This window comes from Haliotis rubra, unplaced genomic scaffold (assembly GCF_003918875.1).
Source record: "Haliotis rubra isolate DU_JTF1 unplaced genomic scaffold, ASM391887v1 Scf242, whole genome shotgun sequence".
In the NCBI taxonomy this organism is placed as follows: Eukaryota; Metazoa; Mollusca; class Gastropoda; order Lepetellida; family Haliotidae; genus Haliotis; species Haliotis rubra.
Genome location: NW_025766470.1, coordinates 1,376,345 through 1,402,810, shown reverse-complemented (window position 1 = coordinate 1,402,810; position 26,466 = coordinate 1,376,345). Strand labels below are relative to the sequence as shown.

Here is a 26,466-nt window from a genome sequence, read left to right as displayed (position 1 = left end):
AGGACAAGAATATGTTAAATGAAGGTGCAGCCATCGACTCCAGTGTTAACTGCGACAAGAACATGTGAAATGAAGGTGCAGCCATCAACTCCAGCGTTAACTGTACAGGACAAGAATATGTTAAATGAAGGTGCAGCCATCGACTCCAGTGTTAACTGCGACAAGAACATGTGAAATGAAGGTGCAGCCATCGACTCCAGCGTTAACTGTACAGGACGACAGAACATGTGAAATGAAGGTGCAGCCATCGACTCCAGTGTTAACTGTGACAAGAATGTGTGAAATGAAGGTGCAGCCATCGACTCCAGCGTTAACTGCAGGACAAGAACATGTGAAATGAAGGTGCAGCCATCGACTCATTGTACCAGACGAGCTCCAGCGTTAACTGTACAGGACAAGAACATGTGACAGCCATCGAAGCGTTAACTGTACAGGACAAGAAATGAAGAAGGAGCAGCCATCGACTCCAGCGTTAACTGTACAGGACAAGAACATGTGAAATGAAGGTGCAGCCATCAACTCCAGCGTTAACTGTACAGGACAAGAACATGTGAAATGAAGGAGCAGCCATCGACTCCAGCGTTAACTGTACAGGGCAAGTACAAACCAAAGGTTAGGTGCAACGGTGGACCAAACTGATAGCTGCTCAAGATAAGAACATACAACAGAATTAGTTGTGATACAAGGTCGACAAGGTGGTTCTTAATAACCACTGCATCAAATACTAAAATGATTATTTACGTGTGGGGAACTGTCGAAGGTGGCTGCAAAAGTACGCTTGTCCATCTCGGCGGAAGTGAGGCTGCCGTCTTTGTCGGTGTCGAGAGCTTTGAGGTCATCCAGAACTTGACGTGTGTCAACATCAGTCATGGACTCGTTGGTGGGCCTGGGTGAATACAGAGTCACAGAGTCAGACGTCACATCTAATATTGCTTATTTGATACACACAACAAACCCGTCATAAACATCATAGCACAACATAAAACATCGACTAAATGCTGAATTTTGCTATTCCAAACTTTCCTGAATCTTCATTTCAGAGTTGGAGTAATTAATCAACAGGCATGTCCTAACTTAGCTATGGTTAATATGATTTAACGCCACCAGTCATAAACATCAAAGAACAACGTTATCAAGAAATCAACTAAATGCTGAATTTGGCAGAATTCCATTAGCACGCACTCGGTGCTCGCATAATCCGACCAGCGTATATTGGCTCGACTAAGCACCCATAACATGTGGTTTTATTTCTTCATATATACATTTGAGTCCGTACACACGCAAGTAAAACTGTCACGGCGCTGTGTTTGACTAACATGTCCGGACCCTTGGAGATCCGGGTTAAAATTGACCCTGAGAAACCCATGCTTGTAAGAGAATCGACTAACCAGACTGGGGATCAGACTCGTTGACTTGGTGGTGGCCAGTTGCGTACTTCGATGCTCTTGATGTCAGCCACTGGGTTTGTAACTGGATTATTTACAGACGCCGTCATATAGCTGGAATATTGCTGAGTGAGGCGTTATGCAACAAACAGATCTAAATACACGATTACATCTACGTGGGATCAGGGCTCGAGTGGTTTTCCAGTGGATGCCTCCCACATCCAGTTATGTATCAATCTCATCTTTGTGTCTGGAACTCATCACCCTGGGTTCGAATCCCAGCTTCCCCTTAATCATCACCATTGGTTTCTCAGCACTATACCAATGTTCCAGTGTTATTCCAGAGTGAAAACATGTAATATGTCACTTTGTTCATATTTCCATAACCCCATAGAGTTATGTCCCATGGAGCGCTCTTTACGAATGTCCTGCGCACAACTTGTGATTGAAACCAGTTCGACAAACGCCGACAACACCGCGTGCGACAGTTTTCGATGTACCGAGCAAATGTTTACATTCCATATATGGCAAGTGTTCTCTGTTTGGAAGCTGTTCGCCTCGAAGTTTCACTTACCGATTTCAGGCAAGTCGTAAGGGATAATAAGTCTTTTAATTGCATCAATAGGAAACTAAAGTGAGTGCATATGCCCCAATATATGTATAATATAGGCCATAATATTGTCGAAAATGTGTGACATAGTGCCTTTAAAACTGTAGTAGTTATACTTATTAAGGTATTGTTGTACTTATAAGCTGTAGTAGTAATACTTATTAAGGTATCGTTGTACTTATAATCTGTAGTAGTAATACTTATTAAGGTATTGTTGTACTTATAATCTGTAGTAGTAATACTTATTAAGGTATTGTTGTACTTATAATCTGTAGTAGTAATACTTATTAAGGTATTGTTGTACTTATAAGCTGTAGTAGTAATACTTATTAAGGTATTGTTGTACTTATAAGCTGTAGTATGTATACTTATTAAGGTATTGTACCTATAAGCTGAAGTAATTATGAATGTGCGACTACGTCAGCGCAGGTATGGATTTAAAATACTATATATGTAGTTCTCACCGGCCAGCCTGTTTAATTTGGAAGGAACCGCATTCTGTATTCTTGTTGTTGCTGAAGGCTGATGCAGAGCCCACGAATAGGGCCAGACATAATAATGCTCTGTACATCATCTGTGGGTAGATAGGTGTGAATAGATTTACACGAACTTATTTATTTACTCTAAATGGCTATTTCTTTTCTAGCATAATAACACAAAAGAGGTAAGAACAATAACTCTATCGCGAAAATAATAATCACGCAAATATCGAACACATTATTTTCGTCAACAAACAAATTCTTAACGTTAAAAGGTTGATGATATCGATGATTTAAAATTACTAATATACACTCTGACAGAAGTACATAATGAGAATGAGTTCACATACCATTTGTATAACTCACACTAATGAGTATTTCATGCTTAATAACATTCAATAAAGCGTTTATGCGAGGTGTGCTCCTTCTACGTTTAGACTATCGGGAACAGCTTACCTTGAAGTTCACTGTCGACACGTCTACCTCTCAACTACACAACTTCGCCGGGTGGTTTTGTTTCTCGGAGCAAATAGCTAATTGAAATCTCTCGCCTTGTCAGCAAACTCTGCTTGTCACTCAAAATGGGGCTCTAGACAGGACTCACTCCTGTACGTATTTGCAATATTTAATGCCGTGGTAGTCAGGCAAGACCTTGTACAGCTGGACTAACTACTGACATTCGTTAAGTGTACCGTCTGTAGTGGTGATCTTGTGTGGTTCCTGCGTCCTATTTAGCAAAATTCCTATATATTGGAGGTGACATGAGATTATAAGAAAATGTGCATGTCATTAATATATTATGCGTGAATTTAACATGTTCTGTTCATATTGAGTGAATTTAATTCAACCGCTTTGAAAGTAATTTAATGGAGGGTCAGCTTAATATTAAAATTATTTATGAATTAGCCTCGCAGGGCATTATGTACGACGTTGAAAAACCAAACATTATAATCGATACAAACCTCAGATTCGAACCCTGCTGCAGTAGTCTGCAAGTATTCAAGGCGCATTAGGTTATTGAAAAAATCAATTCAACTTATTCAAACAGTAAAGAGAAACTCATTATTTCGCTTTCGGTTTTGGGGGCTTTTAAGGCAGACATTTTTGTGTATTACATGTATCACCATTCCACTTTTCAAAGCCACTTTTCAACTTTTCGTAACACGTGTACCACTTTTGATCTGAAGGAACATTTAATAAAGGCAATTGACATAACAAATTTGCAAATTGCAATTAGCAAAGTCAGTTGCACTCTTCGTGAAAACGTATTTTATTCTTAGAAACGAAGTGCAAAAAAATGCATTGTCACCAGATTTTAACCTGTATTTTCTGTTCGACCTTCCTGATTAATTTAAGCTGCAAGTCCTTCAGAGCACGAGGACACTGGGTCCGTCTCCCTATCAGCGTAAATATTTATGTGCATAGCGTCCTGTGAGTAGATATGGAACATGATGACATGTTTAGTGACATGCATGAATCATGTGTGGAAAATATGACAAATTGTACAAGAGCCTTCCGTCGGTATCACAATATGTAACGCACGTTAATATTCACTATTTGGATCAGTTAGGGACACTCATGCTTGTTTCTGAACTGCTTTATTGAGAGATGATTGCAATGTAATATGAGTCATTACATCACACGTTACCTTGTGTAAAATAAATATTTATATTTATTACCCATATGGTGAAACATAACCAGTGTCATGCCAAGGAACCATTGTTTCTGTATTTCTGCGTGTGTGACATCATTAAACAATTGAACGTGACGTCAATGAAGAGGGCCGTCAGACTAGCTTACAGTGAAAACTGTGCACAAATGTGCATGAATAAAATTTATAATAAAGAATTCATTACACTCGCAAGTGTGCCATACGACTTATAGGAGACACGTGCCAAATTATGTATTGCCCTTGCTCTCGCTTTCAGAATTTCACACTCGTTTCATACAAGTCATATGACACATTTACTTGTGTGACAATGTCTCTATATACAACCAATGCATTCTTTGCATTTTCACTTAGCGTCACATAACACATGGAAGAACCCACACATCCAAGCAGACAAACAGTTGGTTAAATAAACAAGCATGCAGTCGTACAAGAAATCAGTATAACAATGCAGTTAGTCAGACATACATGCATTCTCACAGACATCCATGCAGTAATACAGACAACCATTCAGTCATACAGACAACCATTCAGTCATACAGACAACCATTCAGTCATACAGACAACCATGCAGTAATACAGACAACCATTCAGTCATACAGACAACCATTCAGTCATACAGACAACCATTCAGTCATGCAGGACACCGTGCAGTAATACAGACAACTATGAAGCCATATAGACATTTGTTCAGTCATACAGACAACCATTCAGTCATACAGACAACCATTCAGTCATACAGACAACCATTCAGTCATACAGACAACCATTCAGTCATGCAGGACACCGTGCAGTAATACAGACAACTATGAAGCCATATAGACATTTGTTCAGTCATACAGACAACCATTCAGTCATACAGACAACCATTCAGTCACGCAGACAACCAGTCAGTCATACAGACGACCATTCAGTCATGCAGACAACCATTCAGTCATACAGACAACCATTCAGTCATGCAGGACACCGTGCAGTAATACAGACAACTATGAAGCCATATAGACATTTGTTCAGTCATACAGACAACCATTCAGTCATGCAGGACACCGTGCAGTAATACAGACAACTATGAAGCCATATAGACATTTGTTCAGTCATACAGACAACCATTCAGTCATGCAGACAACCATTCAATCATACAGACAACCATGCAGTAATACAGACAACCATTCAGTCATACAGACAACCATTCAGTCATACAGACAACCATTCAATCATACAGACAACCATTCAGTCATACAGACAACCATTCAGTCATGCAGGACACCGTGCAGTAATAGAGACAACTATGAAGCCATATCGACATTTGTTCAGTCATACAGACAACCATTCAGTCATACAGACAACCATTCAGACAACCATTCAGTCATGCAGACAACCATTCAGTCATACAGACGACCATTCAGTCATACATACAACCATTCAGTCATACAGACAACCATTCAGTCATACAGACAACCATTCAGTCATGCAGGACACCGTGCAGTAATAGAGACAACTATGAAGCCTTATAGACATTTGTTCAGTCATACAGACAACCATTCAGTCATGCAGGACACCTATGCAGTAATACAGACAACTATGAAGCCATATAGACATTTGTTCAGTCATATAGACGAACATTCAGTCAGTCTGTCAGTCAGCCTGAGAGCCATGGGTACACGTTATCCTGCATAACAAGGTCTTGCTGGTCGATCACCTTGGAAGAATGGAAGGATGTCCGGAAGAGAGTGGTTCAGTGCCTTTCAAATACTGCAATCTGAGAACACTTGGTGCTATTGATTTTGGTGCTCGTCACAGCCTACTTATCTTAAATGAATAAATTACAATTACGCAATAACACTTGAGATCATTTACATTATAACACTGAATTATTTTTTTATTACAGGATATTTATATAGCGCACATATCCACGCAACTAGTACATGCTCAAGGCTCTGGTATTCTTTCCCTCCATCAACGGCACATCGTATTATCAATGTCAACTCCCGGGGCATCATACAACTCTTGCAGCCACTAGGCGCACCGAGTTAATGCGGATTTCGCATCCTTACGAGGCACCCATTCACAGCTGGGTGGACTGGGACACATAGTCACAGTACGTTGTCCAAGTTTACTGCACGCTGCTGTACCCGCAACTAGTTGTACATTTTATGGGCGATGGGGTAGCCTTGTGGTTTAAGCATTCGCTTGTCATGCCAAGACAATGTGTGCAGCCCATTTCTTGTTTCCCGCGCCATGATATTGCTGAAATATTGCTAAAACGGCGTCAAACTAAACTCACTCACTCAGTGAATTTTTTTTTATTGACACTGCGTTCACGTCATTCTGAACAGGCGGACGGTTGTGGTTACTGCTCTCTATTACGACGATGTCATCTGATGCAGAACCAGTCTAGAAACAGATTTTGTCAGGGATGCGCCAGGAAATCTCGTTTCCTCTGACCATGTATGTGTTTACAACTTCTCACACACAGATATCTAAAACCACGACGAGCAGGGATGTACAGATGTTCGAGCGCCCTGCTGTATAGTGTTTTGGATTGACACATTGTCAAAGGGTAAATTCATAGAAATCACAACTATTCTTTGGTCTAGACGGTTTTCATGTTTAAGATTGCATTGTTGGCTAATGTCGCACTCAACAATACTCCAGCAGTACAGCGACTGCTGGTAAATAATGAGTCTTGGTCAGATCATCCAGTGATTGATATTGTGAGCAGCGACTGGCGCCTTCAGGGTAGGATCACACACTCACTCACCCACACACGCGCACGCACCTTACTTAATCAGTTACTTGAATGTTCCATTTAAAATCACAAAAATATTACAAAAGATTGATAATAGTGTTACCTGTACCATTCACTTACAGTCTCCACAAACGGAGACGATTCTAAAATTCAGTTTACAAAATATGGTTACCCCTCGTCGGCACCCTCACCTGCCAAAGCTCCTTGCGTCCGCCTCCCCATGGGGCGGAGCTATAGCACATACTGAACAGTCAGAGACAGATCTGGCCACATCTCGAGTCGTTATCCAGCACATTCAGACAGGTTCGTACTTTTCCGAATTTTACTACAACATTTAACTTGGTCTTTATTCATCAGTGCTGATTAATTACTATTTTCGTTTTCAGTGGTGGGACATGTAAATCTGCCACCCTCACTGGACGTTGAATATGCTTCCTGATAGATGTAGTGTGTATTTATTTGACTGTAGTTCGTGTTATCAACCACTATTTTGTCGTTTAGCGCATGCGCAATGACACTTTTGATATTTTGAAATTCTAATGGCAAATTCAACCGTCATTACCTATGTCTGGTTTTCTTTTGCAGAATGCTTGCCCTTCGTCTTGCCGTGTTCGCCATCTTCTTCTGTGGGACCTGTGGTTTTGCCAGGTATGTCAAGAGATTCACCAGACACGATCAGGGTTCTAATTAGGCTTGTCTTATAGGCGACTAACGGGATCGGGTGAGCAGGATCATTGCGTATCCAAGTTGGGTAGATCGATGCTCATGCTGTTGATCACTGGATTGTCTGGTCCAGTCTCGATTATTTACAGACCGCCGCCATACAGCTGGAATATTGCTCAGTGCGGCCTTAAACAACAAACAAACAAGGAAAACAAACTGTTACAATTTCTTTTAATGATACTAAACATCCCAGTTAGAACCCCAGAAACGTATTTGACTCTCTTATTCATTCACTATTTGTCTCTTCTTGAAGGAGCCTTATTAATCCTTTCCTTATCCGCTGCAACCCTCCCGAGGAGCTGTTGGGGAAATTCTGTGCTGCTACGATGGACAACGATGTCAACGCTGACGGCAGAGTGGACGGCAGTGACATCGGCAAAGATCTTCTGAATTACAACTACGACGGTAAGTTTCGTTTAGCCACCGACGGAAACCGAAAGGGAAAGGATGGGGGGAAGGGGACCCCTTTGAATAAAATCACTCCGTAAAATAACTGTATATCAGTGTATCTTTTAGCTCTCCGGAAAGTGAGAATGTTACCGGATATGACGTGACTTATGACGTGATCAAGAACCAAAGATGGCAAAAATATGAAACAATGGTGAAGTCATTTTAGGCTGATATCTAACCATGTTGATGTTTTACCTTTACTTTGTACCGTCTAATATATTATGAAAGCTCGTGTTAAATAGGGTAGCAAAGTCATCCCGAAGACCCCAGTTTAATTCCCCACATGGGTACAATGTATGAAGTTCATTTCTGGAGTAAAACTAAACTCACTCATTCACTTACTCACTCACTCATGTAAAATAATCATGAAAACATTCCTTGAAACGTCTGAAATAAGTCTGATAACATGTTTACCGTTACTTCTACATTTTGTGTTTGGTATAGATATTGCTATACTTTCTCAAATTGTACAGACCTTGTGAATGAATCCCGCCTTTAGAGGAAGACATGATTTACTGGTCAATATATAGTCTTTCGTTGAGACAGACAACGTGCATTTTCATAGTATTTCATTATATAGTTCGGCTAAAAATATTGTCACATCTTAAATATCATATTCCTCAGGTTCTCAACAGGTTGTACAAAGAAAATGAAAATAATCAGACCAGTCCAGAGATTTTCAAAGATAACATAACATAAAATAACATCCTGAAAAGGGGTATGACAAGATTTGTATTTCATCTATGACCAAATACAACAAACGATTTGATAATGTACCGTTTGCGAATCTGTTTTCAAAATATACTGAGTTCGATTTTGCGTTTCATTTCATTTTCATAAGATCTTGCGTTGTAAAGATTAACCTTTTAGCGCATCTTGATAGCTCAAGAACAGATTTAATATCAGTATTTCATGTATCTATTATAACATGTCTTTATTTCATATTTGATAATCTTAAGAATGTAAGGTTTGATGCTAATGCTGATGGCAGCGGTGATCTTGATGGTGATAAGAGAACTTGAAGAACCAAACAACTGTGGCATACGTTTTTGTGAAAAACATTATATTTTTCGTTTTAACCTACAGATGACCTTTGTGTCAGTAAACAATGGGAGTTCGTGACCAGGTTCTCGTGTCGGTACGGCTACTCCGAAGAGTACGGCAGATACATGGCCACATCTTTTGGCGGCAGCCAAGGCGGATTTGCTTCATTCAGTAAGATATATTTTCAAAATGTGTATCCTTCCGTTTGTAGTTCACTTCCCGAGATAACTGACGATAAATGTCTAGTTTCCACTTTAACACTCAGTCAACCTCCTTGCCTCAGAAAGATGTTGGTGGTTTGATGTACCCGAGACAAGATGATGACTGACTATAAATGTCTAGTTTCCACTTTAACACTCAGTCAACCTCCTTGCCTCAGACAGATGTTGGTGGTTTGATGTATCCGAGACAAGATGATGACTGGTTATAAATGTCTAGTTTCCACTTTAACACTCAGTCAACCTCCTTGCCTCAGACAGATGTTGGTGGTTTGATGTACCCGAGACAAGATGATGACTGACTATAAATGTCTAGTTTCCACTTTAACACTCAGTCAACCTTCTTGCCTCAGAAAGATGTTGGTGGTTTGATGTACCCGATACAAGATGATGACTGGCTATAAATGTCTAGTTCCGACTTTAACACTCAGTCAACCTCCTTGCCTCAGAAAGATGTTGGTAGTTTGATGTATCTGAAACAAGGTGATGACTGACTATAAATGTCTAGTTTCCACTTTAACACTCAGTCAACCTCCTTGCCTCAGGAAGATGATGGTGGTTTGATGTACCCGAGACAAGATGATGACTGACTATACATGTCTAGTTTCCACTTTAACACTCAGTCAACCTCCTTGCCTCAGGAAGATGTTGGTGGTTTGATGTACCCGAGACAAGATGATGACTGACTATAAATGTCTAGTTTCCACTTTAACACTCAGTCAACCTCCTTGCCTCTTGAAGATGTTGGTGGTTTGATGTATCCGAGACAAGGTGATGACTGACTATAAATGTCTAGTTTCCACTTTAACACTCAGTCAACCTCCTTGCCTCATGAAGATGTTGGTGGTTTGATGTATCCGAGACAAGGTGATGACTGACTATAAATGTCTAGTTTCCACTTGAACACTCAGTCAACCTTCTTGCATCAGACAGATGTTGGTGGTTTGATGTATCCGAGACAAGATGATGACTGACTATAAATGTCTAGTTTCCACTTTAACACTCAGTCAACCTCCTTGCCTCAGGAAGATGTCGGTGGTTTGATGTACCCGAGTCAAGATGATGACTGACTATAAATGTCTAGTTTCCACTTAAACAGTCAGTCAACCTCCTTGCCTCAGGAAGATGTCGGTGGTTTGATGTACCCGAGACAAGATGATGACTGACTATAAATGTCTAGTTTCCACTTTAACACTCAGTCAACCTCCTTGCCTCATGAAGATGTTGGTGGTTTGATGTATCCGAGACAAGGTGATGACTGACTATAAATGTCTAGTTTCCACTTGAACACTCAGTCAACCTTCTTGCATCAGACAGATGTTGGTGGTTTGATGTATCCGAGACAAGATGATGACTGACTATAAATGTCTAGTTTCCACTTTAACACTCAGTCAACCTCCTTGCCTCAGGAAGATGTCGGTGGTTTGATGTACCCGAGTCAAGATGATGACTGACTATAAATGTCTAGTTTCCACTTAAACAGTCAGTCAACCTCCTTGCCTCAGGAAGATGTTGGTGGTTTGATGTACCCGTGACAAGATGATGACTGACTATAAATGTCTAGTTTCCACTTTAACACTCAGTCAACCTCCTTGCCTCAGGAAGATGTTGGTGGTTTGATGTACCCGAGTCAAGATGATGACTGACTATAAATGTCTAGTTTCCACTTTAACACTCAGTCAACTTGCCTCAGACAAATGTTGGTGGTTTGATGTACCCGAGACAAGATGATGACTGACTATAAATGTCTAGTTTCCACTTTAACACTCAGTCAACCTCCTTGCCTCAGGAAGATGTTGGTAGTTTGATGTACCCGAGACAAGATGATGACTGACTATAAATGTCTAGTTTCCACTTTAACACTCAGTCAACCTCCTTGCCTCGTGACGATGTTGATGATCCAGCGGGGGACATTGACATTTGAATCATGGGATGCTAATCACAATAACATTTCTGTAGAGAAAAGGAAGAATGGAATTATTACTGGGATTAAAACGTACAACAGCATTCTCTTACATTTGTATCTCTTTTCAGATATTAGCGATTCCGACTTCCTAATGATGCAGTACACTGTAAGTATCTAAACAGACAAGTCTTGCTATTCGATATCGTGAATACTTCAAACAAAGTTCAGTTAATTTACAAATCTAGTTATTATGAATTGATATCGGAAGTCATTACATGTAGTCCATTAAAACCAGAGTGATGCTCACGCTTCCTGTCAACATCCCTCTCCAGTACTAGAGCTGTATTTTCATGATGCCTGATACTGTCACAAATTTTATGAACACAAACGTCCATATCGAAAACTTTCCCACGGGCCAAAAGTTGAAGTGCTCACTCACCACATCGGTCCACTTCCTTTGTGAAAAGCCATCTGTTCGTCTACCCCGTCCCGGGTGAACGTGACTGTTCTTAAAGTGGCGTAAAGCAATATCCACTCACTCTGCTTTATCCCTTTAGTCGTGGGTTGGAATCTCTTATTAAACGCTGATAACCTGTGTGACTTTCAGATTTGATTACATTATAATATATATGTATTATACATTTGATTACTACCCAAATAACACTGGATATCCATTTCACTCACTCACTCTCCTGTCCACAGCGTTTCAAGAACACCTACTGCGGTGACCCTAAGAACAGGGTGAGTCCTGTGGACAAACGCCAGTGTGACGAGGTGGACAAAATGATGCCAGCGGACATCAAGTGTGCATAAGCAGAATCTGCATTCACCTGTGATGTAGAAACATCAATAAAACTGTTGGTAATAGCAAGAGTTTTGTTCTCATTGGGGAAGCTGTAAGTGGTTACCTTCGTACCATAGTTTCCTGGCAGTGATTTTGGGGTCTTTTGTTGTTGTTGTTCTTCTTCTTCTTCTTCCTCCTCCTCCTCTATATCTTCTTGTTTGTGTTGTGTGTTTATGGTGATGACTGACGTGCGGTAAGGCAGCCTAGAGGTTTGGGTTATACACATCCCCAGATTTATGCCCAGAGTGACCTTTCCCCACAGTGGTCCCTGAGTTTAGACGCCTTGTCAACAACTCATCCCAGAATGGCCCCTGGACACTTAGTGTTTGCGCACAGGCCTCTCTTAATCCAATAAGCTTAACTACCAACAGTGTTGGACTAATTACAGATCGTGATTCTTTGAAATAGCTTTGAATGCCATTTTGAAGAAGAAGCACAACAAAAAAAAAGCTTTTCGATACATATATTTACATTATTCATGCTCATGATATTGCAAATTAACACTGGCTCATTAAATATTTAGACTTAACTTTCACATAGAAATAGAAATATCAATACATCCTCCCTCTCGCACATCACAAATTCAAGTCCAAGACTTCACACTGTGAAAGAACTTGAGATTTTTAGCAACTTCTATAGTCTGTTTGGAGTGAAAACGTACTGATGAATTTCACTTTAAACAAACATGTAAATCAAATAAAGTGAAATTAAGGTTGCGAATCCTGATAATTTTACCTTGCCAAGTGAACATTTAAATCTCAAAATTTTATTCAACTTAGAATAAAAGTTGTTTAACAAAGGATCATACTTTCAAATCGCTATTACTGGTTTGAATTACAAATAATCTTAATTTCACTTTATTTGATGTACTTATTTGTTTAAAGTGAAATTGATCGGTACGTTTTCAATGCAAACAGACTATAGTGGTGTTGTGTCTGCTGAATCTGTCAATAGCTTCTCTCGTTCGTGTTCATATATCTATGGGATGCTGCTGAGTTCCTCTCTGGGTCTTTTCTTCATAGAAGTTGTGATGAGGTGGGCAGCAGTCATTCCCGTATCAGACTGATGGGTGTGGCCCTTCCTCTTATGATGAAGAGGCCGGTGTGTAACCTAATGGGTAAAGCGTTCGCTCGTCACGCCGAGGACCCGGGTTCGATTCCACACATGGGTAAAATGTGTGAAGCCCATTTCTGGTGTCCCCCGCCGTGATATTGCTAGAATATTGCTTAAAACGGCGTAACACCATACTCACTCACTCACGTATATGACGAGAACCATTAGTACAATCTCTCCCTTTAGTACCGAGGCTGATATGACCAACATTCATGCAGAAGCCTACTTATAGCAAAATACGAGAAAGGATAAACACACAAAAATAAAGATAAATTATTACACCATCTTCCTCCTCAACTCACTGAGAAATCAGCTAACAACATCGGAAAACAAGAAAATTAAAGATACATATTTACATAAACTTCCAGTAATGGTCCCAGTGTGGACCCTGAATTTGGTTATTACGTAATACACAGAGAGGCCACACTGGGAACACACTACAACCCCAGCAGATATAAAACAATTTAAGTTTGTAAATTTGTTTTAAGTCTAAACATGAACAAAAAGCAAAACCAAAAGCAAAACGCACGCACACACATACATGCACGCACACACATACATGCACGCACACACACACACACACACACACACACACGCACGCACGCACGCACGCACGCACACACACACACACTCACATATACATATATACAAACATGCCTACAGTTGGTCAGGTGCCTGTATAGCTGATATAATACCGATGATACGTTAACTTTGAACTCACTCACTCACTCATGTGACTCTTGAACCAAGTGATGGAAAACCTACATAACAAACATGAAAATAACATCCTCAAAATGTGTCGCAATCAAATTAGGACAGAGAAAGTTGACTTCAGAACCAACCGGATAGTTGTTGGTTATGTAATACCATACACGACGCTGACTTGGCCGTTCAGGAGATGTCTAAATGGAGCGTTAACTTTAAGCGTTAACTTTGTTTTTTAAATGTATCATCCAGGGCGTGTTCCACTGCTCAGTATGTTTACAGGGTAAAGCAAACTTCTCAGCACTTTTCACACTTCTCAGCACTTGTAAATTGATGGTTCACGACAATTCCTTACGCAGTATGTATTTCCTGATGAGATATATTTTACAAGCATTTCTTTACACTCTCGTAACTAGCATCTGAACATTCAATCAAACGCCTTTGTGTCGAAGTTGAAGAGAACTATGTACATGTTTCGAGTTATCTAAACTTCGAGAAAACAAAATGAAAGAATAACGAAAGAATACGGCACATTTATCGACACATCAAAGTTCGACACAAGGGTGTTTGACTGTAATATAATTAAACATTGATAAATGCTGTGTCGACGGTGTGTAGCTCAGAGAAAGCACTTCTCAGCTTTGTTCGAAAATGTAATGACAACAATAAAACCTATGTAAATGTAACATCATCGTTTTGAAGCGAATTTGTTCCCGGATTCGATTCCCAGCATGGGTGCAATGTGTGAAGCCCATTTCTGGTGTACCCCGTCATGATATTGCTGGAATGTTGCTAGAAGCGGCGTCATACTAAACTCACTCACTCACTTTGTCGCAATGGTATTGATCTGAAAAGAATATAATTAAACCCTTCATCACGCCACAGGTCCCAGCAATGTCAAGCGCTAAGTAAAAGTACGTACTATTCTCTACAACGGAACTTTTCCGAAGATTGTCTTGTCATCTCGACCTTGGAATGTGGACAGTTTTTTAACCCGACATTTCCTTGCCGCTAATACTTAAGCTTGTCCTTGTACCTTCTTGAAGCTGCAAGTCATTCAGGACACCCAGGGGCTGCAACTGTCTTACCATAACTGTCATATCATATCATTAGTAAAAGTACGTACTATTCTTAGAAACGATATGCAACGAAAAAAACATTCAAAATATTGCCCTATCATCTCATTTTGGGAATGTGGGAAGGTGCTCGACCTTGAATGTGCACAGTTTTCAACCTGACCTTTCCTTGGTGCTCCACCTTGGAATGTGCACAGTTTTCAACCTGACCTTTCCTTGCTACCAATACGTAAGCTTGTCCTTCTACTTTCTTGAAGCTGCAAGGGACTGCAACTGTCTTATCATAACCTTATAAATGTGCACTCAGCAGATAGCGCGCATTTATTACAACACTTGCAAAAATGTTGATAGGTATTCCCGCAAAGAGTAGGTCACCAACACCCCATGTTTGAGCTGTGTGTTAACAAGCAATTCCTTTTCATTGTTGCGAGTCTAGTATCTTTATTGTTAAGTATAGAATTACTTTGTTCACTCGAAACGATTTTTTCAGTGAGACAAGACTCCTTCTTAGGCCTGTTCGCTTGATCTTAATTGTCCGGGAGCCATAATTTAGGGGTGCTCACTTCTTCCTCTCTGCAGAAGTAGGTGGAGAAGGAGAAGGAAAGAAGAAAGAAAGAAAAAAGTAGAGAAGGAGGAGGGGAATTTTGTACTGATAACGTCATGACCTACAAACACGTTCTGGTATGTTAGAAAGAGGCAGTTGTCTAGGAGACATATTTGAGGGGTGCTCCTTTCTTCCTCATTACAATAGCCGAGGTTAGTTGCTCTATAGAAGGAGGAGGAGGGGGATTTGGAGAAGAGAAGGAGAAGAAGAAGGAAGATAAGAGAAGAGAAAGGGAGGAAAATTTTGTACTGATAACGTCATGAACTACAAACATGTTCTGGTATGTTAGAAAGAGGCAATTGTCTTGTAGCTAAATATTTGATCCTTTCAAAGTAGAAGAATGAAGGTAATTGTTGAGTGTGTATAACAAAAACGGTATATAAGTCCATCCTTGCGATATTCGTTTCACCCGATTAAATATTCGACTCATCAACATGATATTCGACTTTTCCAAACAGCATGTACCACGTTATTGACAAAGCATTATCGTCCTTGCAGTCCGGGGCTCCTTTCACGAAGCAACCTTCACTAAGGTTAACTCCCATTCTTTAACATTACACTAAGGTTACCTTAGTGATTTACGATCACCTTAGTGCTTTGTGAAAGGAGGCCCAGGTATATAGCCGAGTGGGGCGTTAAACAACAAACCAACCAACCAAGTAGGATTCGAACCTACCATCACAGGGTCCTAGTACGAATATGTAAATCAACTCTGGTCGTGTCCGTACAATCCACCCTAGACAGTGTACTTAACCAATAACCATGAAAGAGACAAGATCAGTATTTCCACTATTTTATTGACAAAGCATTACGGTTATCGTCCTTGCAGTCAGGTGATCGTTGCCCCTTGTCTTGCCAGGACAAACATGGTACTTTAGTCGGACCCAGGGAAATATATGGGTGAGCGTTTTCTGTACTTGTAGACGATGTCCGTATACTTCACCTGAGAAAAGAGGCAAAGGTTGGGTTTTTAGTTCTACAAAATCCAGTAATTCTGGTTTTCGTTAACAGACGTATACAGAGGATCTCCGAGTGTACAGAATACAATCTGCATACGGGATTTATACTGACACATCTAACATGCAAATGATAAAAATAGATGTTTTAGTCCCAAATATATTCAAAGGCCAAACTACCTCTAGGAGAAAGTCTTTCAACACACATTGCCCAAACATTTTACAAGGAGATGCAAACTTTTGTCACAAAACCTTTGGGTAACAACTGTCCTGTGGTGAGACAAAACCTTCAAAGCATGAGAAACAGAGCAGTGTGCCTGAATAGTTCGTTTTGTCAGATGACAAATCTTTCTTTTGCCACGCACTGTAACCCCAACACCCAACACCCAACACCCTACACGCTACATCCTACACCCTACACCCCAAACCTCATCCCACTGGTGTAATTGCTATAACTGATTATTGCACTGTAACCCACATCCTCAACCCCAACACGCTACACCCTACACCCTACACCCCAAACCCTATCCCACTGGTGTCATCGCCATCACTGATTATTGCACTGTAGCCCACATCCTCAACCTCAACACCCAACACCCTACACCCTACACTCTGCACCCTACACGCTACATCCTACACCCTACATCACGAACCCCATCCCACTGGTGTCATCGCCATCACTGATTATTGCACTGTAGCCCACATCATCAACCCCAACACCCAACACCCTACAGCCTACATCCCAAACCCCATCCCACTTGTGTCATCGCCATCACTGATTATTGCACTGTAGCCCACATCATCAACCCCAATACCCAACACCCTACACCCTACACGCTACATCCTACACCCTACACCCCAAACCTCATCCAACTGGTGTCATTTCCATCACTGATTATTGCACTGTAGCCCACATCTTCAACCCCAATACCCTACACCCAGCCCCCTACACCCTACACCCCAAACCCCATCCCACTGGTGTCATCGCCATCACTGATTATTGCACTGTAGCCCACATCATCAACCCCGACACCAAACACCTTACACCCCATACCCCATCCCACTGGTGTCATCGCCATCACTGATTATTGCACTGTAGCCCACATCCTCAACCCCAACACCCAACACCTTACACCCCAAACCCCATCCCACTGGTGTCATCGCCATCACTGATTATTGCACTGTAGCCCACATCCTCAACCCCAACACCCTACACCCCAAACCCCATCCCACTTGTGTCATCGCCATCACTGATTATTGCAGATCCATGGATTCTGTTGTGAGTGTGCTGTAAGACCAGAGTTAAAAACATCGTAGAGGTATTGCTCCACTTTTACATCCTGACATCCATTACCCACAACACATAGCTACGACCCATGCCCTTATATCGTTCAAGTTACGTCCGGTACTTATTTTTGCACCGAACTCTACGATCTCTATCAGAAAGCAAATCACACAGAAACCTTATGGAAATTGAAATTTTATACCCCATTGTTACCGTGGAGTTAATATGTACTTTTGAATAAGCAAACCGTATTCTTTTTCGAGTATTCTATAAGACCAATGAACATGTTAATACGTTTGTGTTGAGTTTACTTTTATAACTCTTTGGCGAGGTAGCAAACTCGATACCTATCGAAACAAGGCGATCAGCAGCTGTATCACACACTGAAATGTAGCATCAGAATGCGGTAGGACGTTATACGGACGTCAATCCTGTCAGTTCTATAAAATCCACTATTCTGGTTTCCGTTAACTCATTTAATACGACGCCCAGACCGGGGATTTCCGTGTGCTCTCAGTAAGCTTTGCCATAGAGTGTTTAGAGCAAATCCATGCTATGTATTAGAGATCAATGAATGTGGGATAGTCACTGCAGAGCAGTACATTGCTACAGTTTCCTAACTTGGTTAAATATTGTTGAAACGTCATAAATACCTCTTGCATGTATGCCTTTTCTTCTGCATCTTGCAACACGGCCATGAAGCCCTCGAAAGCTTCACACACAGACACTTTGCCATTACCTTCAGATAAAAATCATTCATTATGTTGTGACTTCTCGTCGTTGTGTTTGTTTACTTGTTTTAACGGCACACTCCAAACTATTACAAATAATGACTAGAAAGAAAGGCTAGTATAACTGACTTATATGAATTATGCATTTTCTACATTCAAATCTTTGGTGAAAGTCAAAGAAACAAATTGTCGATGCTGTTTTGTGAAATGCAGGAGTTTGGATGTGGGACTGATAGCCAAGAATGACAACGATCATGTAATTCTTGTACCCCTAAGAGACAGATCGTCTCTTCAAGAACTAATGCACATCAGGTTACCGGATCGTGCAATAATGTTGTTTAAACAATATGACTACCAACAGCAGAAGCTGAAATCTTTTGGGTTGTTTAATCTTGTACAAGAAAATCTATGCAAGGTATCGTATATCCTACCATCCTTATCGAGCAGCTTGAATGCAGCGTCGTCCTTGTCCGCAGCGCTGAGCTTGAGGTCTTTGTTGACGTCGACAACGTCGAAGACGCGGCCTGAGACGCCCCTGCCGATGTCATACCGCTTCTTCCCCATCATCACGTAGGTGCAACGGTCAACCCCAGCGTTTTCTGCACAAAACAAGAACATGATAAATGTATTTGCAACCATCGACCTATAAACTATACAGGACAAGAAGAGCCCAAATTTTGGTGCAACCATCGACTCCAGCGTTAACTGTGCAGGATAAAAACATGAGAAATGAGTGTGCAACAATCAACAATGGCGTTTAGTGCCAAGACCAAAAACATCACAAATGTAACTGCAGCCATCGACTCCATCGTTAATCTTACAGGACAAGAACATGAGAAATGAGTGTGCAATTCCAGTGTTAAAAGTACCCAATAAAAACATCCCAGATGTAGGTGCAACCATCGACTCCAGCGTTAACTGTACAGGACAAGAGCATGAGAAATGAGTGTGCAATTCCAGTGTTAAAAGTACCAAATAAAAACATCCCAGATGTAGGTGGAACCATCCTCTCCAGGGTTAGCTTACGTGTGAGGGAACTGTCGAACGTGGCTCCAAATGTCCGGTCGTCCATTTCGGCGGAACTGAGGCTGCCATCTTTGTCGGTGTCGAGAGCTTTGAGGTCATCCAGAACTTGACGTGTGTCAACATCAGTCATAGACTCGTTGGTGGGCCTGAGTGAATACAGAGTCAAAGAGTCAGACATCACATCTAATATTGCCCTGTAATACACACAACAGATCCCTCATAAATAATCGAGTTAATGCTAAATATTGCCGGTCCAAACTTTCCTGAATCTTCATTTAAGAGTTAGTTATGCCGGACTGAATATGATTTAACGCCACCTTTAACAGAAGTCTTATCACGGAAATCCGTGAAGATCCGGGTTAGAACTGGTCCTCAGCAACCCATGCTTGTCGTAAGAGGCGACCCACGGGATTGGGTGGTCAAGCTCGCTGACTTGGTAGTTGCCAGATGCTAGCGAATCCCAGTTTCGTAGTTCGATGCACATGATGTCAATCACTGGATTGGTAGCTCGATCATTTACAGACCGTCGCCATATAGCTAATAGCTGGAATATTGCTGAATGAGGCGTCACCACTGGTTTCTATACCAATATTCCAGGGTTGTTCCACAGTGAAAAAGACGAACGTGTGCATGGCCTTGTTCCTTTACCATTACGCTGACGTAGAAATATTACTTTCGGTATAGTTGTACTAAAAGACTGTAGTAGTTGTACGTATTGAGGTGTTGTTGTACTTAAAGGCTGAAGTACTTATACTTATTAAGGTAATGTTGTACTAACAGTTTCTAGTAGAGGGGCGGTGGGGTAGCCTAATGGTTAAAGCATTGGCTCGTCACGCCGAAGACCCGGGTTCGAATCCCCATATGGGTACAATGTGTGAAGCCCATTTCTGGTATCCCCCGCCGTGATGTTGCTGGAATATTGCTAAAAGCGGCGTAAAACCAAACTCAGTCAGTCAGTCAGTCAGTCAGTTTCTAGTAGTTGTAATTGTTGAGATATTGTTGGACTTACAGGCTGCAATAGTTGCTCTGATTAAGGTATTGTTCTACTTACAGGTTGTGGTAGTTGCAATTATTAAAGGTGTTGTACTTAAAGCTTGAAGTAGCTGGACTTATTAAGGTATTGTTTGTTAAGTTATGAATGTGCGACTGCGTCAGCGCAGGTAGAGATTTCAAGATAGAAATACTATATATGTAGTTCTCACCGGCCAGCCTGTTTAATTTGGAAGGAACCGCATTCTGTATTCTTGTTGTTGCTGAACCCCCTTCCCTGGGCAGATGCAGAGCCCACGAATAGGGCCAGACACAACAACGCTCTGTACATCATCTGTGGGAAGATAGGTGTGAATAGATTTACACGAACCTAGTTATATACTCCAAGTGACTGTTCCTTTAACAGCACAACAACAAATATTAACAGTGTTCACAACAAAAACAAAGTGTTGATGATATAGATAATGTAAGGAATCTGTGCATAGTTTCCCCGAACATGCACAGAATGGGGCCAGAGACCATTCACAAACAGGTCTTTCTACTAAAAAAAGAGTTAAAGTCAACCAACAAACATTAATAGCAAAACATAAGAAATTATTCATAGCTAACACTAATGAGCATTTTATGTTAAATAACATTCAATAAGATGTTTACTTGACGTGTGCTCCTACATTCAGACTACCGCCAACAGCTTACCTTGAAGTTCACTGTCGTCTCTTCTACAGCTCAACTACACAACTTCGCCGGGTGGCTTTGTTTCTCGGATCATATAGATAATTGAAATTGCTTGCAGAGTCAGCAATCTCAGTCTGTCACTCAAAGTGGGGCTCTAGACAGGACGCATACCTGTACGTATTTGCAATATTTAATAACGTGGCAGTCAGGCAATACCTTGTACATCTAGACTAAATACTGATTGAGTATATTGTTACCTGTACCATTCACGTGCAGTATCCACAAACGGAGACGATTCTAAAATTCAGTTATTAAAATATGGATACCCCTCGTCGGCACCCTCACCTACCAAAACTCCTTGTGTCCGCCTCCCCATGGGGCGGAGCTATAACAGACATACCAGTGGGAAACATATCTGGCCACATCTCGAGTCGATATCCAGTGCATTGAGACAGGTTCGTACTCTCCCGAGTTTTACTACAATATTTAATTTGGTTTTCATTCCTCAGTGTTGGACCCGTGAAGATTCGATCTGAAATCTTCAGCAACCCATGCTTGTAAGAGGCGATTAACGTCATCGGGTGACCAGGCTCGCTGACTTAGCTGACACACGTCATCCTATCCAAATAGCTTCTATAGATGCTCACGATGTTGATCACTGGATTATCTGGTCTATACCCGATTATATACAGGCCGCCGCCATATAGCTGGAATATTGCTGAGCGCGGCGCTGAACAACAATCAATCCATCCATTATCAGTGCTGATTAATGACTCTTTTCGTTTTCAGTCGTAGGACATGTACATTTTCCACCCTTACTGTCCGCTGAATATGCTTCCAGATAGATGTAGTGTGTACTGATTTGACTTATATTCGTGTCATCAACCACTACTTTGTCGTTTATCGCATGCGCAATGACACTTGTGATATTTTGAAATTCTGATGACAAATTCGACTGCCATTTCATGAGTCTGGTTTTCTATTTCAGAATGCTTGCCCTTCGACTTGCCGTGTTCGCCATCCTCTTCTGTGGGACCTGTGGTTTCTCCAGGTATATCAAGACATTCACCAGACACGATCCGGGTTATAATTAGGCTTGTCTTATAGGGGACTAACGGGATCGGGTGCTCAGGATCATTGCGTATCCAAGTTGGGTAGATCGATGTTCATGCTGTTGATCACTGGATTGCCTGGTCCAGACTCGATCATTTACAGACAGCCGCCATACAGCTGGAATATTGCTGAGTGCGGCCTTAAACAACAAACAAACAAAACAAACTACTACAATTTCTTCTAGTGATACTAAAGATACCCAAGTTGATACCTATTGTGGCTCTCTCATTCATTCACTATCTCTTTTCTTGAAGGTTCTTATTTTACCTGCTTAACGACTGCAACCCTCCTGAGGAGCTGGTGGGGAAATTCTGTGCTGCTGTGCTAGACAACGACGACAACGGTGACGGCAGAGTGGACGGGAGTGACATCGGCAAAGATGTCCTGAATTACAATTACGACGGTAAGTTTCGTTTAGCCACCGAATATATTGAGTATATTTCCTTTTGAAAAGATCTTGCGTTGTAAAGATTGTAAAGATCTATTATAGGATTTCTTTATTGTATATTTGATAATCTAATGAATATGAAGTTTGATGCTAATGGTGATGTGTGTGTGTGTGTGTGGGGGGGGGGGGTGTGGGGGTGTGTGTGTTTGATCTTGATGGTGATAAAGAAAATCTGAAGAACCAAACGTCTGTGGCATACATTTTTCTGAAAAACAGTGTATTTTTCATTTTTAACTTACAGGTGACCTTTGTCTCATGGAAGAATGGGAGGTCGTGAATAGGTGGACGTGTCGGTACGGCTTCTCCGAAGAGTATGGCAGATACATGTACGGGACCTTTGACGTCAACCAAGATGGCCGTGCAACTCCAGACGACTTCGTTACATTCAGTAAGAAGAACTTTCAAATTGTGTGTCCTTCCGTTTGCCGAGACAAGGGAGATAAGCCCAGTTTCCCCTTTAGCAGGCAGTTAATTTCCTTGCCCTCGGAAGATATTAGGGGTGTCAGAGGGGAACATTTGATGTACCGTTTAACTAATTTATCAATCATGGAATGCTCATCGCAATAACATGACTATAGAGAAATTGCTGAATGGAATATCTGGGATTAAAGGGTATACCAACATCATCTTACATTTGTATCTCTTTTCAGATTTTACCAATGCCGACTTCTTAATGGCGCAATACAGTGTAAGTAAATAACCAGACAAGTCTTGCTATTACGAAAGTCAATCAGACCATAATGCGAATACATCTCCAACGATCCCAGTTAAGTTACAAAGGTCATTACATGTAGTCCATAAGACAATAATGCGAATACATCTCCAACGATCCCAGTAAAGTTACAAAGGTCATTACATGTAGTCCGTTAAGGCTGATACTGACGCTTCTTGTCAACACCCCTCTCCTATACTTGTTGCATTTTCATGATGTGTGATAATGTTACAGATTTGATTATCAGAAACGTCCATAGCACTCCCAAGTGCCCATAGGCCAAATGTTAAAGCGTTCACTTACAATTTCGGTCCACGTTATTTATAAAAAGACCTTTGTTGGTGTACCCCGTTCCAGTTGGACATGGATATTCTTACAGTGGCGTAAAACAGCATTCACTCACTCTGCATTATCCCATTAGTCACCTTCATTATACGTCGATATCCAGTGTAACTTTCACATTTGATTACAATATATATTTCCATGTCACTCCCTCTCCTGTCCACAGCGTTTCAAGAACGCCTACTGCGGTGACCCTAAGAACAGGGAGAGCCCCCCTTGACATGTTCCAGTGTGACGAGGTCGACAAACTGATGCCAGCGGACATCAAGTGTACATAAGAAGAATCTTCATTCACCTGTAATGCAGTAACGGCAATAAAACTGTTGGTAATTGCAACTGCTTTGTACTCCATCGTCGTCCAGTTTCCTTGGTGTGGTTTGGGGGTGTTTTGTTGTTGTTCTTCTTCTTCCTCTACTTTTGTTTTTGTTTTGTTTAGTTTTAGGTTGTTTTTTATGGTGATGTCTGACAGGTGGTAAGGCAACCTAGAGGTTTAGGGTTATTTCAATATTCCCCAAACCGGTAAAACCATAGTTTCTCAATCATTCACTGGTAACGGTCGATAAATCTAGACAAAGCTGAAACTCGAAATTAACACTTATGCACTCATACCACAAGTTGGATAATAATCTACACAAATCCAAACATACTTAAAGTGAAAGTATCGGGAAAATGTATTGTTATTTTCAAATACACATTATGTCAAGTCAATTCCTAACAGCAAAAAGCGTGGAATAATTCAAAGAAAGTATTGACATCTCAAAGTATTTCAATGTCAATGTGATGAAATCACAAGTTCCGTAAACAACCTCCAAAACAAAGTTATTTGTCGGTCTGGTCTACACTATAACTTTGTGACAACACGCGTGCACACACATTTGGGCTAACAGATTGCCTATGAAGGTAGTCAGGTGACTGTAGAGCTGTTATATTGTTCATGAGACGTTAAATTTGAACTCACTCACTCATGTGACTCTTGAAACAAGTGATGAAAAACAAATAACAGTCATGAACATTGCATCCTCAAAGTGTGTCGCCATCAAATTTCGACAGAGTAAGATAAGAAATCACGAGAGGTGTTCAATTTATTTTACAACCTCAATATAAGACCAAGTCGCAGAAAATTTTGGCACCTTTACTTTTCAACATACTGTAAATCGACAACGTTTTGCGGGCAGGAATGTATGGCGGCCTGTGCAATTCTTGCCTTGTGAATCGGAGCGGTGTCATGGAAAAGTAAAACACCACGTGTTAACATCCCACGGCGTTTCTGGAGAATAGGTTTTGGCAAATCTTTCTTTAAATGAGCATAACACTGTCCACTGATTGTAGCTTTTGCTGGCATATACTCAGTTAGCAATATGCCCCTTGCATCACAAAAAATGGTTGCGAAATATGGTGGATGGGTGAGTGAGCAACTTCTTAGGAGGCGGAGAAGTGGGGTTCTTCCATTGGATTCCAATTTAGTTCCTGGGTCCCAGTGGTGGATCCATGTTTCATCACCCGTCTCTAGACGAGAAAGAAATCCGGCTTCATCAGCAGTATAGGGAATCAGGAGCTCTCGACAACTTTCAGTTCTCTGATGGCGATCTAAGATCTGAGGTTCCTAGGTACCCTTCTTGCAGATACCTTGGACATACCAGGGTGCTCATGAATAATGGTTTCAACAGTCCCAACTGATATTTGGAATTCCTTAGAAAGTTCAGATACTTTTATTCGTTGGTCAGACAAAATGTTTCCTTCTATAGCCGCTATGGGTTCCGGTTGGGTAGCATGTGAAGGCCTCCCTGACCTTGGGTCATCGTCTATGGAATCCCTCCCCCTTTTAAATTGTGGAGACAACGGCAAACTGTGGAATAGTCAGGAGCATCTTTACCCATCACTTTTACAGTTACGATCATGGATTTCTTTTGTTTTGCATCCCTCCTTGGTAAGGAACTTTATTACAGCGCGTTGTTCATGTTTGAGAGAATCCATGTGACCATCCTTAAGTGAATGAAGCCATCATATCTAACTTGTTGTTGTGTCTGGTACTAGTTATGACACGTGTCAACCTGATGTTATGACTAGTGTCACACCTGCCACAAGTTGACATTGTTTGTGTAAACACAAATACCCAAGTTGCAAAACTTCTTGAACGCCATCGTAGTTCTTGGTAATGTAATACCAAACACGTTCAGAGGATGTCTAAATAGAGTGACTGTCTATTTTACGCGTTGTTTTTCATATGCATCGAGGGCGTGTTTCACTGTTCAATATGTTTACAGGGTAAAGCAAACTTCTCAGCACTTTTCACATTGAATGCGCCGTCGTTCCATTACCTCTGGGGCATTGAACTATACTATTCCTTGCGAAGACTCCACACCTGTTGATAGCAATATCTCTTCTGAAATCGATTATAAGAATATGGGAAACTAGCTACAAGCCTCCTGACCAGAGCTGAGTGAATATTGGTGGGTCACGTGATGTGATAATTTAGCATGTATTTCCTGGTGATATATATTTGACAAGCATTCTTTACACTCTCGTAACACTCATCTGTACACTCAGTCAAATACCTTTGTGTCGAAGTTGAAGAAAACTACGTAAATACTTCGAATTATCCAAAGTTCGAGA

The 26,466-nt window shown here is 41.1% G+C and overlaps 3 protein-coding genes across 4 annotated transcripts in view; 2 read left to right on the top strand and 1 right to left on the bottom strand.

The window, feature by feature from the left end:
- Positions 1-21,385, bottom strand: part of LOC124278849 — a 39,045-nt gene extending 17,660 nt beyond the window's left edge. Inside the window, exons 1-6 of one of the 2 annotated variants that reach the window (XM_046714633.1) lie at positions 21,260-21,385; positions 20,776-20,897; positions 19,574-19,719; positions 18,979-19,146; positions 18,470-18,555; positions 16,353-16,518 (exon numbers count right to left, since the gene is read on the bottom strand). In XM_046714633.1, the coding sequence (XP_046570589.1) occupies positions 16,450-16,518; positions 18,470-18,555; positions 18,979-19,146; positions 19,574-19,719; positions 20,776-20,897 (591 nt within the window). In that variant the 5' untranslated portion in view covers positions 21,260-21,385 and the 3' untranslated portion in view covers positions 16,353-16,449. Of the gene's footprint in view, positions 1-16,352; positions 16,519-18,469; positions 18,556-18,978; positions 19,147-19,573; positions 19,720-20,775; positions 20,898-21,259 lie in introns of those variants that run through there. The other variant, XM_046714632.1, reaches the window with a different exon arrangement.
- LOC124278850 lies at positions 7,105-12,100 on the top strand. Its single transcript, XM_046714634.1, has 6 exons — positions 7,105-7,195; positions 7,478-7,540; positions 7,869-8,020; positions 9,152-9,280; positions 11,362-11,399; positions 11,936-12,100. The coding sequence occupies exons 2-6, from the start codon at positions 7,479-7,481 to the stop codon at positions 12,044-12,046; spliced, it is 492 nt and encodes a 163-aa protein (XP_046570590.1). The 5' UTR covers positions 7,105-7,195; position 7,478; the 3' UTR covers positions 12,047-12,100.
- Positions 21,386-21,627: 242 nt separating the features above from the next.
- Positions 21,628-24,189, top strand: LOC124278851. Its single transcript, XM_046714635.1, has 6 exons — positions 21,628-21,693; positions 22,227-22,289; positions 22,606-22,754; positions 23,041-23,187; positions 23,450-23,487; positions 24,020-24,189. The coding sequence occupies exons 2-6, from the start codon at positions 22,228-22,230 to the stop codon at positions 24,071-24,073; spliced, it is 450 nt and encodes a 149-aa protein (XP_046570591.1). The 5' UTR covers positions 21,628-21,693; position 22,227; the 3' UTR covers positions 24,074-24,189.
- The last annotated feature ends 2,277 nt before the right edge of the window (positions 24,190-26,466 follow it).